General features: G+C 43.7%; 2 protein-coding genes across 3 annotated transcripts in view; one reads left to right on the top strand and one right to left on the bottom strand.

Moving 5' to 3' along the window:
- The first annotated feature begins 215 nt into the window (after positions 1-215).
- ccni2 (cyclin I family, member 2) lies at positions 216-2,634 on the top strand. The gene is made up of 5 exons (XM_072375685.1): positions 216-513; positions 1,236-1,392; positions 1,841-1,975; positions 2,249-2,323; positions 2,440-2,634. The coding sequence occupies exons 2-5, from the start codon at positions 1,279-1,281 to the stop codon at positions 2,632-2,634; spliced, it is 519 nt and encodes a 172-aa protein (XP_072231786.1). The 5' UTR covers positions 216-513; positions 1,236-1,278.
- septin8a (septin 8a) overlaps positions 2,383-16,292 on the bottom strand; it is a 32,690-nt gene continuing 18,780 nt past the window's right edge. The window contains exons 7-10 of one of the 2 annotated variants that reach the window (XM_072375683.1): positions 13,620-13,788; positions 13,307-13,439; positions 12,136-12,305; positions 2,383-5,541 (exon numbers count right to left, since the gene is read on the bottom strand). In XM_072375683.1, coding sequence (XP_072231784.1) covers positions 5,376-5,541; positions 12,136-12,305; positions 13,307-13,439; positions 13,620-13,788 — 638 coding nt within the window. In that variant the 3' untranslated portion in view covers positions 2,383-5,375. Of the gene's footprint in view, positions 5,542-9,632; positions 10,749-12,135; positions 12,306-13,306; positions 13,440-13,619; positions 13,789-16,292 lie in introns of those variants that run through there. The other variant, XM_072375684.1, reaches the window with a different exon arrangement.

The following is a 16,292-nucleotide window of genomic DNA, read 5'->3' as shown; positions in this document are numbered from 1 at the left end:
GGCCGTGATGCAGCTGGCGGTGTTTCAGCACCTGAACAAACATCTGCACAGAACACACGCAGACTGCCGAAATCTGCCATTTTCAGTGTGAGCTCGACCATTTTGTATCGGTCTTCCAGCACGTCTGACCCACTAACACAATTCAGTTTATTAAACGGGGTGACGTCACAGCGGGGCGGAGCCAGCGGCGTTCAAAACACAGCCTGTCCTCAATTCTGCCCGATCTCTGCTTCCTGCCTGTTTTGCGCTTGTTTTTTTTTTTGTTGTTTGTTTGTTTCTGTTCTTTCTCAAGTTTTTTTTCCGCCTTTGGTTACACTTGCGCTTGTACTTTTTTTATAGAATGCGGCTGCTCTCCTTAAATTACTTGCGGAACGCTATTTGGTCCGAGATTGTTTTCCCAAACAGCATCCCACTGTTTGTTGGTTTGCCTCTTTTGGTGGATATGGACTGATTTTATAAATCGTATAAATGCACTTGCCGTTGACGGTTTTCTCTGCTTTTAAAATCGAAGAGGTAAGACTTATCAAACGCTTTTAAAAAAGAGGAAATAACCGGAAGACGAAATGCTTTTGTCTGCAGAAGCAACTGCAAAAGGCTGCAGCAGCTGCAGATCATTATCCCGCCTGGGTCCTCTGTGTGTGTGTGTGCGTGCGAACGCGCACGCGAGCGAGCTTTGCGTTGCATCCGCAGCCGATTTGAACAAACTGAATTCTTCTGAATTTAAACGAGTGACTTTGACGTTTGCATTGGTTTCGTAGACGTGCAAAAGTAGTCCGTCTAAAAAGAAAAAATGGCGCTGCTGTTGATGAAAGTGTACGCGCAGCTCGTTTCCTACCGCACTCTCGGCTCTTTGACAGAGTTAACAGTTTGCTTCCTTTGTTAAAATGCCCAAACGGTGTGTGGATGGGACTTATGTAAACCGCAGGGGAATGATATATAACTGCTGCGTTGTTGAGCTGAAGCACCAGGAGTCCTGATCCCAGCCTCTGGTGTCTCAACTTTGTGTAAAATTTTGAAAAATTGGAAGAAAAAAAAGAAGCCCTCACTTAAAAAAAAAAGAAAAGAAAATCGTCTTTATTAAACCCTTCACGTTCAAGTAAATGTGTATGAATAGAGCTGAATAAGTATATTACTGGCAGAAGTAATGAAACCTTGGATTAACTGAATATTGTGCCTTTTTGAATGGGTGTGTGGTTTCATCAGTCTGAGAACATTGTGACCTCTTCCTCCTCCAGGTGTGTGTGCCCTGGGGGCAGCCTGGCCTGTGCTGTGGTGGCCATGAAGAACCCGGGAGTTGCAGAGGGCCGGCGGCTGGTCGGCTTGTTGGAGGCCGCTCTGGTCAGAGAGGCTCGTCTCTGGAAGGTGCCCGTCTTCAAGAACGGATGCATTCAGGTGAGCCAAAAGTAGGTGCATATTTAGGGAAATCGTCTGCTGTGCCAGCCTGTTTAAAAACCAGCAGTGATGTCAGTGAATTAGCAGTATTTTATAAAGACAAAGAAGGAATGAGGCCATCCAACAATGTAATCATCATCCTTTCAATAAAATGAGAAGAAAACCTTATTTTATCTGACAAGAGCTGGCAAGATTAATAGAAAATGTACTTTATTTTGCGTATATCTCCAAGTCATACTGTTAGCTGCCCCATGGCAGGTTTTTAAAATAATAATAATTCCCCCTCCCTGCCTCACAGCTACCTTTGCTACCAGAGACCTTTGCCTCCTTTCTGTTATGCATACAGAATGCTATGGCAGGGCAGAACCAACACGATGTGGGGGGGCCCCAGTTGCATGTTTTGTATTGTGAAAAGGGCACGTCTCACTGAACTGTCTTAACCACGCAGGGCGCTGACATCTCTTCATCCCAACACCAGCAAATGATCCTTTGGCTCGGAGAAATGAGCAGGCTGTTTCAGTTCTGTCCAGAGACCTTTGCGCTGGGAGTGTGTGTCCTCAACCGACTGCTGTCCACTGTTAAGGTAGATGGCTTCCACGTTAAATGTTCTCCTGAGTTTCCTGAAAGAGTACAAACTCGCACATCCAATTTTGCAACTTTGGCAATATTCTGTGTATTTAAATGTAACTGACCTTGCATCCAGAGCCTGGTGACACAATCTCTCAGCCGCTAATGCAAATCATACAGTAGAGCTTGCATTTCTATATTTTTTGAGTGGCGCAGATTGATGTTGGTTGTTTATATTTGCTTTTTGGTTCTTAATATAAGCTCAATTATATATTTTCTTTTTCTCAAGGCTCAGCCAAAATACCTGAAATGCATTGCTTTTACCTCACTGGTCCTGGCTGCCAAAATCAACGAGGAAGACGAGGTAATTGCTCTTTAGTGACATGGAAAACCAGCTGCAAAGAGAAAGAAAAGCCACGTCGATGCATTTTTCAAAACCGTAGTTTTTATTTGCATTCTGTCGGTGTCTGTTTGCAACAGGTTATCGGATCTGTTAAAGACCTGGTTGTGCAGGGTGGATGCAACTTTTCAGCAGCAGAGATTCTTCGCATGGAGAGGATCATTCTAGACAAGCTGCACTGGGACTTGTACACAGCAACACCAGTCGACTTCATTCACATCGTAAGTTGGAGATCAGACGGGCAAACAGAATTTGTATTTTTTTTTGTTTTTTAACTGGACCTGTGCATTTCAGAGTGAGCAGGCAGAACTTTGAAATGCTTGATGAAATCAGGTCCTGGTCTTGCAGAAAACACAAGCAGTACAAAAAGCACACATTATAAACCATCATACTTGCATCAAGATGGTGTTTACAAACCCTCACACCCCCCCACCCCAGCAAAAAAAAAAAAGAATTGGTCCAAGACAAAATTGTGCATTTAGCTGATTGAATTCAATGTGCCTAAAACGATTAAGAATAACTGCAGCCATGAGCAGATACAAATCCTGCCTCTTAGTGTTACAACTGAGATCAAAAAGGCTGATTAGAGGATGTTGGAGTTGCATTTGGACACGATCTGACCTTAACTGTCATAAAGCCGAAGATGTTTTGTTGTCTTTGCACAGAATTGGTTGACTTCTGGAGTATTTTCCTGATAAACAAATAGTTGTTTTCAGCTAAAATATGAAGCATTTGCTGGTTTCAGCTTCTGGAATGCATGAACTGGATATCTTTGGGTTCAGCAGGATTCAGAAAATGTTCCTAGATAAATGAAGTGTTAATTACAGACCAAGCATAAATTGTTTAACAAACTTTGGACTGCCCACCTTATCAGGTCGCTGCAGCGTTGTTGTTGCAGCTCAGACGTTCCACTGTAAATGCTCAAAGAGGGACGCTCCGTCTTAGCCTCGCTGTCCAGAGCTTGTGCATACGAACAGAAATTGGCAAATGGAGCCTCATGAGACTATTTTAACAATGCAAGGCTGCATTTGCAAGCTGCCAGCAAATACAACATGCATGTATATCAGGCCAAGGCACTTCTATCTGCAGCCTGACTTTGGAAAGTAAACCCTGCTGCCGGTCTAACATCGTTTAGGTTGAAACCTGGAATGTGCAGCTGATTATGGAGTCCAGTTCTGATTTTAAATGGGCGTAGCAGTTTTCTTTTTTCAAAAAAACAAACCTTTTGCTTTGTTTTTCAGTCTACAACATGGATCTCTGCACAATAGCGTAACTGTTAAACCCGCCCCACTCGTTGCCCAAGGCAGTCACCGCTGACTGACTGCTAACAAAGAGACGCGCACAACATCATGAAGCTCCGTGCCTGCACTTGGGCCTGGGGCTGTGTTCATAATGGGTTCAGTGAAGACGGGATGTGATCGTTTAAAGGGGACTAATTAATCTGAAAGATGTTCCTGCAGAGTTTATAAGGAGTCGTTCATTTCTAACGAAGAATCCTGTTATTATGACACAGTTCAGGGACAGTTGGTGAGTAGTGATGGTAGTATTCATATCTTGGACATGCTTTCTTCTTGAGTAAAAGCCAAATGTAACTGTTGCGTGGGCCAGGGTGATTTTATGAAAACAGCCCGTGGTGTACTGAAATACTTAAAGCTTCCATGAGACGGTTTCCTGGCTGTCCTGACTGACACCCTCTGTACAAACTAATAATAATCAATGAGCTTTAGAACATAAACTCATGTTGATCACAGCTTGCATTCTTCGTCCCCGACCTCAAGAACCAACTCCGTTCGCTCAGTGAGAAAATCGCCGCACCAGATTTGTCTGCAACGCTGCGATCAGCGGAGGATTCAAACGTTCCTCTTTTCTTTTTAAAGCCACAAACCATAACAACATGGAATCCTCTGCAAAGCTAAAACTGTCTCTTTCCTCTCCATTACTTGCTGATCGACTGACTGATATTTGTCACAGGAGTGCAGAGTTCTCGTCAGTCTACTATTGTCCAAGCACTTAACTTCAAGTACAAAATCCAAGACTTTAAAAGAAGAATTTAAAAACTATAATAAAATAAAGACATTTTCTCTCTTTTATACTTTTCAAATAAATATATATCAAATAAATGCTTTTTACTATACTGTAAATATCTCACAGTTACCCCCCCCCCCCCCTTAAATATTTAGTGTTATTCCCCCTTTTATCTACAAAACAGCAATTCGTCACAGACTCGTCACCATGACACTTTGAGATGAATAAATAAGAGGATTTACAGATTCACCATTGTTACCTCTGTGCTTCTCTGCGTCCAATAAAAGCTCAGCTGCTGATGCTGGAAGCTCACCCTATGAGGCCCAGTACCATTTCTCTTTCTGTTAAACCCATGGCGTATTTCTGCTGGACACAAACTAAAGCACGTCAACAAAAGATGTATGAAGGAAGGAAGGAAGGAACACGCGGGACTCTGGTGAACAGAAGGATGCGCTGATGGTGACCTTCTTAACCGGCCACTTGTCAATAACTAATTAGTCTTCATGTAAAGGTTGGCGTATCCTAAGATGTGTGTTACTCTCTGCTTGTTTTTACACTGAGACCCACTCGGGTTGGGTTTGAAAATGGCAACACAGAAAAGCACTGCACATACAATACAAAACTAACAAGATTACAGTGAGGCAGGGAGTGGGAGCTTTGGGTCTGGGCCTCTACCGTAACTTTCAGCGTGGCAGTAAACACTGGAAAAGTAAGAGATCACCAACTGCTAACTGACAGTTTTGTGGCTGGATGAGTGGGAGGTTTGAGTTTGGTGATCACTAACGTGTTGTCAGGACTACGTTAAAATGGGGGCGATGGACAAACAGACGACAATGACATAATTATGCTAACATATTGGCCTCATTTCTCCGTTTGTCCAGTTCCATGCCCTGCTCATCTGCAGCCACCCACACCTCATTCCCTCCATCGGCCTCGGCTCCGGCGCCGACCCAGCGACGGACCCCAGCGCGCTCCCCGCTGAGCCGGAGCGTCAGAAGAGGCCTTCGGGCTTCCAGGTGGCGTTGTGGACCAGGCAGGTGCAGCACTGTATGGCCTGCCACCAGCTTTGGCAGTTCAAGGGTTCCACGTTGGCTTTGGCCATCATCACTTTGGAGCTGGAGGCGCTCACACCCGACTGGTTCTCAGTCCTCACCGAGCTGTTGAAGAAAGCACAAGTAAGGGAGAGCCACAGTCCTGCTGGAAGGCTCAGCTTCAAGCAGATGCATGAGAAGCTGCTCATACTTTTTCCCTTCAGTAATCTGTTACTTAAAATGTATCCAAATATTGTCTGCTAAACAGGTGTGTGTGTGTGTGTGTGTGTGTGTGTGTGTGTGTGTGTGTGTGTGTGTGTGTGTGTGTGTGTGTGTGTGTGTGTGTGTGTGTGTGTGTGTGTGTGTGTGTGTGTGTGTGTGTGTGTGTGTGTGTGTGTGTGTGTGTGTGTGTGTGTGTGTGTGTGTGTGTGTGTGTGTGTGTGTGTGTGTGTGTGTGTGTGTGTGTGTGTGTGTGTGTGTGTGTCCGTGAAAACGGCTTATTGTCCAACCACTGTAATGAACTCTGAGCAAACACGAGTGAGCTTTGACAAACGATTGTCAATCTTAAACTGTATTTTAGTTCTTGAAACGCAGTTTGAGCAAAAGTTAATGCTGCCGAAAGTGAAAACTCACACAGAAGACCACCTCAGATTATTCCCTCACTGGATCCCGGTGAATGTATTTCAATTCTCGTCTCGCTTCTTCCAGGTGGACAGTGCAGAATTCATCCACTGCAAAGAGATGGTGGACGAGTACCTACACAGCCTGGAGTTCTCCCTGCCGACCAACGCCGTCTACATCTTTGACAGCGCCCAGATCCAGGAGCAGCGGCGAGGCTGGAGCTCCTCGCAGCGCCTCCGGCTGGCCAGGAGGGGGCGTGGTAGCAGCCAGCAGGGGGATATGGATGAGTACTGTGATGGCTTGAAGCGTTTATATGATGAGGAGATGGATTCAGAGGTGGAGGCAAGCAACATCAAGGGTTTGTTTGCGTCCCAGCAGGAAGGCGTGTCCCCGTGCCCGCCGCTACACCCCGCTCTTAACTAGCAGCACATTCGCTGACGCCGTCCACTTCCTGAACTCCAAATGTTACGGTTTTGGGCTAAGGTCAGGTGTAGTTATCGCTTCAGTTCCTTTTGTGCAGCGGTCCTCACCCACTCTGATCGTGGAAGGGATCGGTGTACAAGATGAACTGGATTCCAGTCTGGTCGTGACGGCTGAGGAGAAACTGCGGTCAATCACTGAAACGAGATTTGAATGTTTCTTCTTCGTGAAATTATGGATCTGTTTAGGTTCTCTTTATCCAACCGGTCCGTCATACTGATCAAAAGTGGCTCCATTAGGTTGGAAATAAAGAGTTTTCTTTTTAAATTAAAACTATATATATTTATACTGCTGTTTGGTATCTTGGTGCTCAAGCACTTTGAGATTAACACGTGCTTTTTTTTTTCCCTAAATATTTTTAAGTGCTTTTTTTTTTTCTCAATTACAGTAGCTCCACTTTACTTAAAAGCTTTACTTTTAAAGTGTTTTTATGCTGTGCTCCATTATGTGTTGATTAGCTTTATGCACCCGTTACATATCAAACGAGCACCTTGGGGAGATTAGTTCAACACTAGGGTCTCTGTGACAGGAGGCCACCTGATTAGTGACGACTTAATTTCCAGTATTTGCATTCTGTATCGAGCACAAACGTGAGATTGCAGTTTGGGGTGAAAACATCCCATGTTTCTTTTGTGGAAACCGTACCACGCTGCCAGTTCGGCCTTGTTACGGTAAAATGAGACGACACAAAAGCAGCTTCTGTTGTCGGCTGATAGATGAGCGCCGTGTGTCCCTGAAGGACTTGAGCTCCACTGCCAAAGATGCTCGGTCTCAGCAATATTGTCTTTTAATGTGAACTGCTCACTCTTCTCTCAACCAGTAAGTTAAGCTGGGCCAACCTACATGGCGACCAATGTACAAGTCTGTATTATCTTGTTCATCAGTTTTCCTTCAGATACTGAGGCAGCTACATCAAACCGTTTTGTCAACCACAGAAATAAAGCTACGACTTCAAAAGTCCAAAGTGTCATTTTCTGCTGTTTCTAAGCTTTCTTCAGGTTTCAGGCAATCAAGATCCGAGAATCCCAACTAACCTGGCAGTGTTTAGGCTCTGTTTCCTGATTCCAAGCGTTTGGTTTGCATCTACGAGCTGTTCATGGGAACTCGTCCGTGGTTCAGAGAAGTGTGGATGCCAACGAGCATCTCTGCGGATCCGTTTGGCTCCAGTTTCCTGAGCAGAGAATTTAAAGGCAGCTGCATCCAAGCCAACATTTGTGTTGCTGTAAATAGATTATTCCCAGAAGGCCTTTGTTTTTTTTTTTGTAGTTTTTCTAATTAGACTCTTCCTGGAGGAAAGCTTTAAAGCTATTTGAGATTATTGCTCATCTTACTTGCGCTGCTCTTTTGAGCTGTGCTCAGATTGTTACTTTTTTTAAAAAAGATATTTCCTAACGGTCCATCCTCTTAATCGACATAATTTGTTGGTATTTAAACCTTTTTTTTCCTCTCTACCAGTGAAACGCTACTTGCTGCAAAACAAGGACGAAGGGCTGAATCAATCCACTGCTCAAGCTCCATAGTTGGAAATGTTTTTCACCCCATGAAATCCGGTATCTTTTTTTCTTCCAAACATACCTTTTGCTCATTGCAGCCAAATAATATCTACTTTAAAAAAAAACAACTAAAAAAACAACAACTTTATAAACATCTAAAGTTTATTTAGATGTTCTTCGGGGGAAACTTCAGAAGCTGGGTTCTCTGGTGAGAACACACAAGATGTTGTCCTCTGGTGACTCTTGCAGTTTAAAACTTTTTTTAAAAGGTCTAAAAGATGTTAACTCTTTCACTCAATCCTTTACAAACCACTTTGGTGACAGAGGCCCATTTCTGCCTCTTAAATAAAGTAAGACTGTTGGGCAGGATGGTTGCGCTTGTGCAGTCAAAACTAATTCAACAAAATGGTGCACTTCACCTGTCATAATGTGAACCCGATGAACGCAGCTGCTGTCGAACAGATCGTCATAGTGATCGTCACTGCTCTGTGAGCTGGTTTGTTAAAGGACAGAACATACTGTGCTGCTGGGGGAGATCCAGTCAGCCCTGCAGGTGGCGGACAGAATAATGATAATGAGAGCGCACAGGAAAGAGAATACCAGACTTCTTCCGTCTGGCAGAAGCGACGTGCACAAGCACTGCGGTGCGAAACACGTCCTCTGGGAGAAATGCTGCTATGAAACATTTGGCATTTTTTAGCTTCCTGCTGATTTACAGAGCAAACAGCTGATCATTCGTCCTTGCTGCCAGGTTATGTGAAAAAGCCACCAGTTGACAACATTAAAAGGTTGTTAAAGTTAATTTTACGCTAAGCTTTCTTTTCCAGCCGTTTATGCAGCACTCACAGGCAGAGGCTGGAAATACAGTAAAAAGACTTTCAATCTGCAGCAAAGAGTTCTCAGTAATCGATGCTTTGACTGAGCACTTCTTTTTCCTGACAACTTCCTACTTTTACACAGTTTAACACATATTTGGGCTTTCTATTCCTTACATCTTCCAAAGGTCTCCCGTCCCTTTTAGCAATGACAGCGCCGTAGGAGAGTGTGGCCGCCAGGAAGCGACAGACGTGACACGATGTCGTGATGACGAGAGGAAGACTCAACTGTGAGCTCTGTGACAGGAAGAGCCGGGGACGAGAAATGTGGATAAACGCTTTGCAGGCAGAGCCAGTTATTCCGCGTCTGTCGTCTTATTTCGGTGAACTGTTGGAAGTCATTGGCTCAAGGAACAATTCTCAATGTTAAAAGGTTACTTTTCAATACCTTCACATTTATATTCTATTTTTTTATCATTTCAAAATAAAGGCACATTTATTTGTACTCGAGTCAAGATTGTCTCACAGGCTTACCAACTGTGAGTCACACACACACACACACACAGGCACACACACAGTGATGAGAGCTGTAAGGATTATATGCTGAAAAATTAAATGAATTAAGAGCGTCACAGAGCCCTTCATTAAGGCAGAGAAAACGACAGCATCTCAGGCCGGCAGCTGTTTGGCATCCAGAGGAGCAGCGAGCATCATCTAAGTGCGTCTTCACCTGCCTGAGTTTCCCCCATCGTCTCCCTCCGGGGTGAAAACCAGACGAAACAAATCACGCAAAAGAGGAACATCAAAGTCAGGAGAGGGTTTGCATTTATTTTCCAAAAACAGACAGTAAATACAGCTGCTCTCTTCTCCGTCGAGCTGAGGCTTGAATGTTTTTCCTGAATCCTGCGTTTACTGGCTTCGTGTCTGAGTCCACCGTCATACCACACCGTGGCGATCACTCATGGTTTACAATCATGTTAAATCAGTTACACACAATGGTCACCGTTATTTGAGCTTCTTATAATAATATCATATTTAAATCTTGTACATTTTGCATAATAAGCTTTGAAAGCGCTAGAAAATATTCACATACGATTACGGAGTTACAGCACCAGAAAGTTGCATAGGTTTTTAGAACTACATTTTAGGTCGTCAGCACCCTTGCTGGTTATGCAGGTTATGCATTGTCCGGGTACTCGGTTATTGCTCGACATACTGCTATTTTAATGTATTATTTGGGCCCAAACTACAGGGATTTATTCTACTGAACTAACCTCTCATTACTACAAAACGCTGGCAGACTCTTCACATATGGGCCGCATGTTGAAAAAGAATTTAAGGACAGCTTACATTTCACTGACATCTTGAATGTCTGTCCTGTAAAAGCACATCTTGCCTTTGTTTTTTAATACAATCTTTTATTTCTTTTGCCCAGGCGCATTACGCTGTAGTACCAAGAGGTGAAAATGTTTTAAGGGATTTAATGTCTCGTCTGTGTGGATAGTTGATGGTGAAACTAACACACACACACTCTCACACACACACACTCATGCGCGCTCAAAAACCAACAGAATATATTCAAATCACAACTTGGAAAACAAAAAAAGCATATATTCATATATAAAAGTCTTCAAAACAACATAGAAATAAAGATCCTGAATTAATGAGATGGCCACTGTCGGAAAGTGAATATTTCTCCATATTCGTTTGTTATTCCTCACCATCTCTCCTCTCCTGTGGCTTCACCATCATCATCCTCAGTGTCTTTGGTCCATGTGCACAATGTCAAGATGGAATGTCAAAATAAACAAAAACAAAACAAACCAGAAGACAAACGAAAAGTAACCAGATGTTGTCGCTGCTATGGTGATGGAGGACAAATCCATGGTCGTGTGTGGATGGGTGTGCTGCGCCCATAAATTAACTGAAAAACAATGAAACAATAAACAAAATAAAGTGAATAAACAAACAGCTGATTTCTCTGAAAAGCAAATGAAAAGATTGCAATTCTACAGACATGGATGCAAAGAGCTGTTGAAGTCAAAGTAAAAGCCAGCGTTAGTGAAAAGAAAACGGAGAAGGGGAGCCTCTGAAACACGACACCTGATCAGAACTACACCTCAGACGGGAAAACTGCCACAAACACCAAACTGAAGAACTGAGGAAGTGCTTTAACAAATTCACAAAATGGAAGATGGCTTTCTGGCAGCAGCACCAACAGCAATGTGTTTGACCAGCCACCAGATGGCGCCACAGGTCGGCTTTTTGCTGTTTTTTCCCGCTTTCACAGAATAAGTCATGTGCAGCCCACAGAGACTCATGGCCTAAACTCTGGGGCAGCCGTTGGTTTCACATCACTAATTCTAAATAAAATATCAACACTCACTTGCAAAGGCTTAAAACCTACAAGTTTGCTCGCTGGTGAATTAACTGTCCACAGGACGGGCCCAGATCAAAAGTGTGTGCACAGGTTTGTGTGTGCAGAAGAGAATCTGAATGTTCCTCAGAGCCTGGAAACCAGGCGAGTCAGCGTTTCATTCGCTTTGACAGACTGTGTCGGTTCAAACAGAGCTTTGTCCAGAAGTATGAAGGTTTCACTCATGACTCAGCAGGAGAGGCACCTTCAGAAGCAACCTGCCACTGCATTTGAATCTTTTCTGTAAATCAGGGCTTTGACAGGAAAGCATACACAACACTGATGAACACTCAGTGACGCACCGTGCTATCGTCTCATCACAGAGAAATAACAGAAACCCACGAAAAAAAGTAACTAAGGATTTGTAGATCTGTGGCACTGTGGGCAGCATAAACATATTCTCATTTCAGAGAAGTTCTGTCATTTCTGAGCCTCATCACCCATTTAAAAGCTTTCCTCGTGGACCCTGAATAATTAGAGGAGCGCAAAAGGAAAGAGTGAAAGCACAGGAAACGGTACGCTTGGGCAGGACAAAAGGGAGGACGTTTCCTTAGAGCATGCCAGGCCCTTGTAAAGCTCAAACGCTTGTGTGTTGGAGAGAAGTTGACAGCAGCCCAGCACACTCCTTTAGAGCCTCATTAATGAGTCACTTGACCACCGGACATAGCAGAATGCACACCTCCTGCTTACTACTAAAAAGGTCATGTAACAAAACAAGAGAGGCCAAGAGAAGCAGAAGCAAATCTACAGAAGGCAACATTCAATGCTAACAGCACGCAATGGGAAAAAAGAAGAAAGAAAATGACTAGCAAGGAGAATGGTTGGTAAAAAGCAGCATCCCGTTATGGAAAGAAGAAGGAGGGGAGTGAGTGATGGAGAGAACCGAAAGCCTTACTTTTTCTTGTCCTTGTCTTTCTTGAGCGGCTGAGATAAGGACAGCGTCTCGGCTGCCACCTTCTTCCTGTTGAAGGCGTTCATCTCCTCCTCCAGGTCTCTCCGCTTCTCCTCCACCTTCCTCTTCTCCTCCTGGTGCATCCGCTTCAGCTGCTCAAACTTGTCGTGCAGCTGAGGAGAGGAGGTGACGGGAGAGGAAAGTAGGAGACAGAATTGTAAAATGACGAGAGGAACACGAACAAAACACAAAGAAATGATTAGTTTGACTGCTGTCCGCATGCTGATAACGGGTTAATATACGAGACCCTCATCAGTCCTCAGACTGTTTTGGAGAAGAATTGATTTCATTGAATCTGGAGCACTGTTGCATGCCTTGAGGTGCTTCTAATAATTTGTTTAACATTCTTCTATTCATGAGAGAGGGCAAAAAAAAAACCCAAAAAAAAAACAGTAAATTACCACACAGAGTGGGAAAACTACCTCAGGCTGACTGGCATAAAACAGTTAAACTGCTATTTACTAACTATTTGACCAAAATCAGTCCCTTGTTCTCTCACTCATTTTTCTCTGATAATAAACCAGCCAACAGTGCATCATAACAGGCACAGTGGCATGTACACTATGAGGGGCAACACACTGGTAGGATTGTTAACACAAGTGGGAGTAACATGTCATGGAAATAGCTCTTTAGTTCTGTTTTCAAGGGCTAAACACAAGAATTTTCACCCAGATAAAGCCCTCCTGTTACCCCCCCACAGCTTGTTTTAACGCCTTCACACTGACCAAACAGAGCATCTGAAACTGCAGGCCAACGTCTCACAATCAGCAGCAGCATGAGCGTCTAATGCTGCATCTGCAGAGAGAGCTCTTAATCTTACACAAAGGCATTAATTCAGCTCTGACCAACGCAACAGTGAGGCCCAAACACAGAAAAAAGACAAAAGAAAGGGCGGGTTGCATTTTAGTGCAGATCTGGGTGAAGTCCCTTAAAGCTACTGTATGGGGAAACAGACTTGGCAGAGAATGACACCCCCACCCCCACCACAGTTTTCTAAAATGACCTGCTGCAATCAAAACAAAGCTTTCACTCTTCTCGGGCTGATATGTTAACACACCAGCAGTCATTTAAAGTCAAATCTACTGGAATTGTACATCAGCTTCTTCAAACTGACCTCTCTCTCCTTTTCTTTCAGTTCAGCTTCAGTTTCTTTTACTTTGTTCACAAACATTTGTCGCATTTCTTCTTCTTTGCGCTGCAGGTCTCCCAAGAACTCTTTCCTCTTGGCCTCATACGTCTCTTGAAGACTGCAGGGAAGAAAAGGGAAGACAGAGGGCAGTGAGTGAAAACAGACAAAAATAGAGTAGGTATTGTTCTTAAACAATGGAGACTTTCCCTGCTGTCAACAGTTGAGTAAGTCTGCGGTTCTGGATCTCTGTGCATGCACAGACTGTACAAGCTCCGCTGTATGTGTCCACTTTCTCTACCTGAATGGCTGGCTGTCAGGGTCTGTGTCTTTGAAGCCCATCTCCTCCAGCTTACAGCGCCTGTACAGCTCATAGTGGCGGGCGTGCGTCTGCTCCCTCAGATCCTCCATGTTGACTCTGATCAGCATCTCTCTGAGTTTCACAAAGTCGCAGTGGCTCTCGTTCTCAACTAGAAAGGAAACAAACACCGTGATTAGAACAGAGGTCCAGATTCATATTCAGATTCAGAGTCAGAGCAGAAAATGTGCAGCAGCGTCTTTCTCGCTTTCACCGCATGCCTGGATGTCTCTTTCACAACCTCCGACTTATTTGAACGCCACATCTGTTGCAATGATTAACTCATATTCTCTCAAAAGCAGGAAGTCATACCACATCTGTTCAGGAATGTGAAACAGTCTGCATAACACACACTGGAGAATTTACATTTGGAATATTCACACTATCATGAGGCACTGAATCAAATCAAAGGAAATCCACTGCCTCTTTTGGACAGACTGTTCTGCTCGTGTCCTTTTTTCTAACAACCTCACTTTAGTTTTATGTCTGGGAGTCTCACAGGTCAATGTCTTCATGGTGGAGAAGGGCAGGAAGCGTGTCCTGCCTGACAGACTGACAGCTGAGGAGTTTTCATTCTGCTGAGGCCTTTATTCATGGCTCACCTCAGCCCACCACCACAATATGGACCGTCAACTGTTCCTTCACTGCTCAGATGGTTTAACCAAAAAAAGAAGACAGGTGGGGAAGATAACGTTCACCAAGTAAAACTGGAAACTTTTCAAGGCCCGTTTAATGTAAACTGTACAACCAGTTTCGGGATTGTTCGGGAACAAACTTGTGGAAAAAGGATCGACTTGAGCCGAGTTCCAGCATTCATCACGTTTTGCAGAAATGTGTCCATGACTAAATGATCCTTGCAGTGCAGATGTTGGTAACTGAAACTCCATAAAAAAGCCCAACAATCCCTCTTTTGGCTTATTCTATCCAAGTGTGCAGCCGCTCCCAAAAGTCTGCAATCGTGTACAGAAACCCTTTATAACCTACACCACTGCCTGTGGCAGGCAGGAGAAAATATTGAATGCCTTCTGAGCCCCTTTTGGAGGAATCTGAATGCACAGTTTTTGCTTTTCTTTCGGACTTTGATACCAGCAGATACCCTGTAGCCAGAAACTTTTCTGCTGGCTCCAACTCTGCACTGCGCTCATCAAGAAAAATCACCTCCTTCTTCAAGAGCTACATTTTCCCTCTTATTTCTCCCCTGATTAAGAGCTCAATAATGTCTTTAGGGTTTGTGTGGAAACTTGGAAAACTGTAAATTTTTTGATTTGCTCAATGTTAGCCAATTCTAAAGGAAGGCCAAACTTCTGCAAAGTCTCAAACTCCCAGTCTTATCATCGTGGGACAACAGAAATGCTAAAACAATTCATGTCCAGCAGTTGGCAAACCTGAGGTAGACACTCTGAGGAGTACTTTAGCTTTTTTCTCAGCTCCCTTTTGAGCTGAATGACTGTTAATAATCACATGTTTACAGCAGAACCTAAAGAGTGACAAAGCTAAAAAGAAGGGTCATCCAAAAGCGTTGCCCTTTTGTGATTGGACGTTCAACTGCAAAGCTTTGCTAAGTACGAAAGAAGACTAAAAAAAGTACATGCTGAAAGCTGGAGGGAACATGCAGACTGAAGGCACTTACCCTTTGTGGTATTACCACAAATCCCAAGAAAACAGTGATGGGAAATGGGATGTGTGTTGTATTTTAAAACAGCAAAAGCTGCTAGCTCTGACACTACAAGAACAATAGCGACATTGAGGAGGCGTAACTAGCTTTTTAGCTTTAATGGTGGGAAATGACAAAGCTCTCTGCAGTGCATGATAGTGAACCACGACAACAACAGCTTATTAACCCAAACATAGCAGCTTTAAATAAGAATATTTCCTCAAGTTAAGACAAGACAGCAACTGAATAACACAAACGTGACTTTCAACACATGAGAAACATTCATTTAAAAGAAGGAAAAGAAAAAAAACAGAGTCGGGTGCATTTGTGCTATAATTTTCAGGCAAACCAAACGTTGTTTGTGAAAGAACAGAAGTTACAAAAAGGAACGAACAGCTCTGTGAGGCTACTAAAACTGCTTCTAACAGCCTCTCTGCACTGCCCCCCCAATGAGGGGCTGAATGAAGGCCAACCCTCTGACTGACTGCAGCTTACTGGGCCCCTGGCATGTAACGGCAGTACAACGTCATGGAGACGAACGAGACAACAACTGCAGCGTTAAGCCCTCAAATCGCCCAAGCACAGAGATCTGCTGACACACACAGAGAAGCACACATCATGGAAACAGCAACATACAAGCAGAAGTGAGCAGAGAAAAGGAAGCAAAAAAAAAAAAAATTGACTTATGACACAATAACTAAACCACCACAATGGCCCCTTTCTCTTCAGTCTGCTACTGAGGATGCATTCAAGTGTCCCACAGCTACAGGATGACAGATGGATTCTAATAAGGTCAAATTTAAAGTTTAGGTTTGATGGTTATTTAAACTGTACCAGAGGATTTTGTTTTAATCTCGTGCTTTTATCCGAACATACGAGCTCAACAAACCAAAGAATCAAATGAAGCTGGTGCTGAATGTCCTGCATGTTCACATACAAACATCTAGTGCAACATGTTTTCA

The sequence above is a fragment of the Leuresthes tenuis genome, unplaced genomic scaffold, assembly GCF_036924035.1.
Source record: "Leuresthes tenuis unplaced genomic scaffold, fLeuTen1.0.hap1 SCAF_21, whole genome shotgun sequence".
NCBI classification, from domain to species: Eukaryota; Metazoa; Chordata; class Actinopteri; order Atheriniformes; family Atherinopsidae; genus Leuresthes; species Leuresthes tenuis.
This window is presented reverse-complemented; position numbering and strand designations above follow the sequence as displayed.

Coding starts and splice junctions, on each gene's coding strand:
- ccni2 (XM_072375685.1), top strand. CDS start 1,279: ATGAAGAACCCGGGAGTTGCAGAGGGCCGGCGGCTGGTCGGCTTGTTG. Junction 1,393..1,840: donor TCAAGAACGGATGCATTCAG/GTGAGCCAAAAG, acceptor TTAACCACGCAG/GGCGCTGACATCTCTTCATC. Junction 1,976..2,248: donor GACTGCTGTCCACTGTTAAG/GTAGATGGCTTC, acceptor CTTTTTCTCAAG/GCTCAGCCAAAATACCTGAA.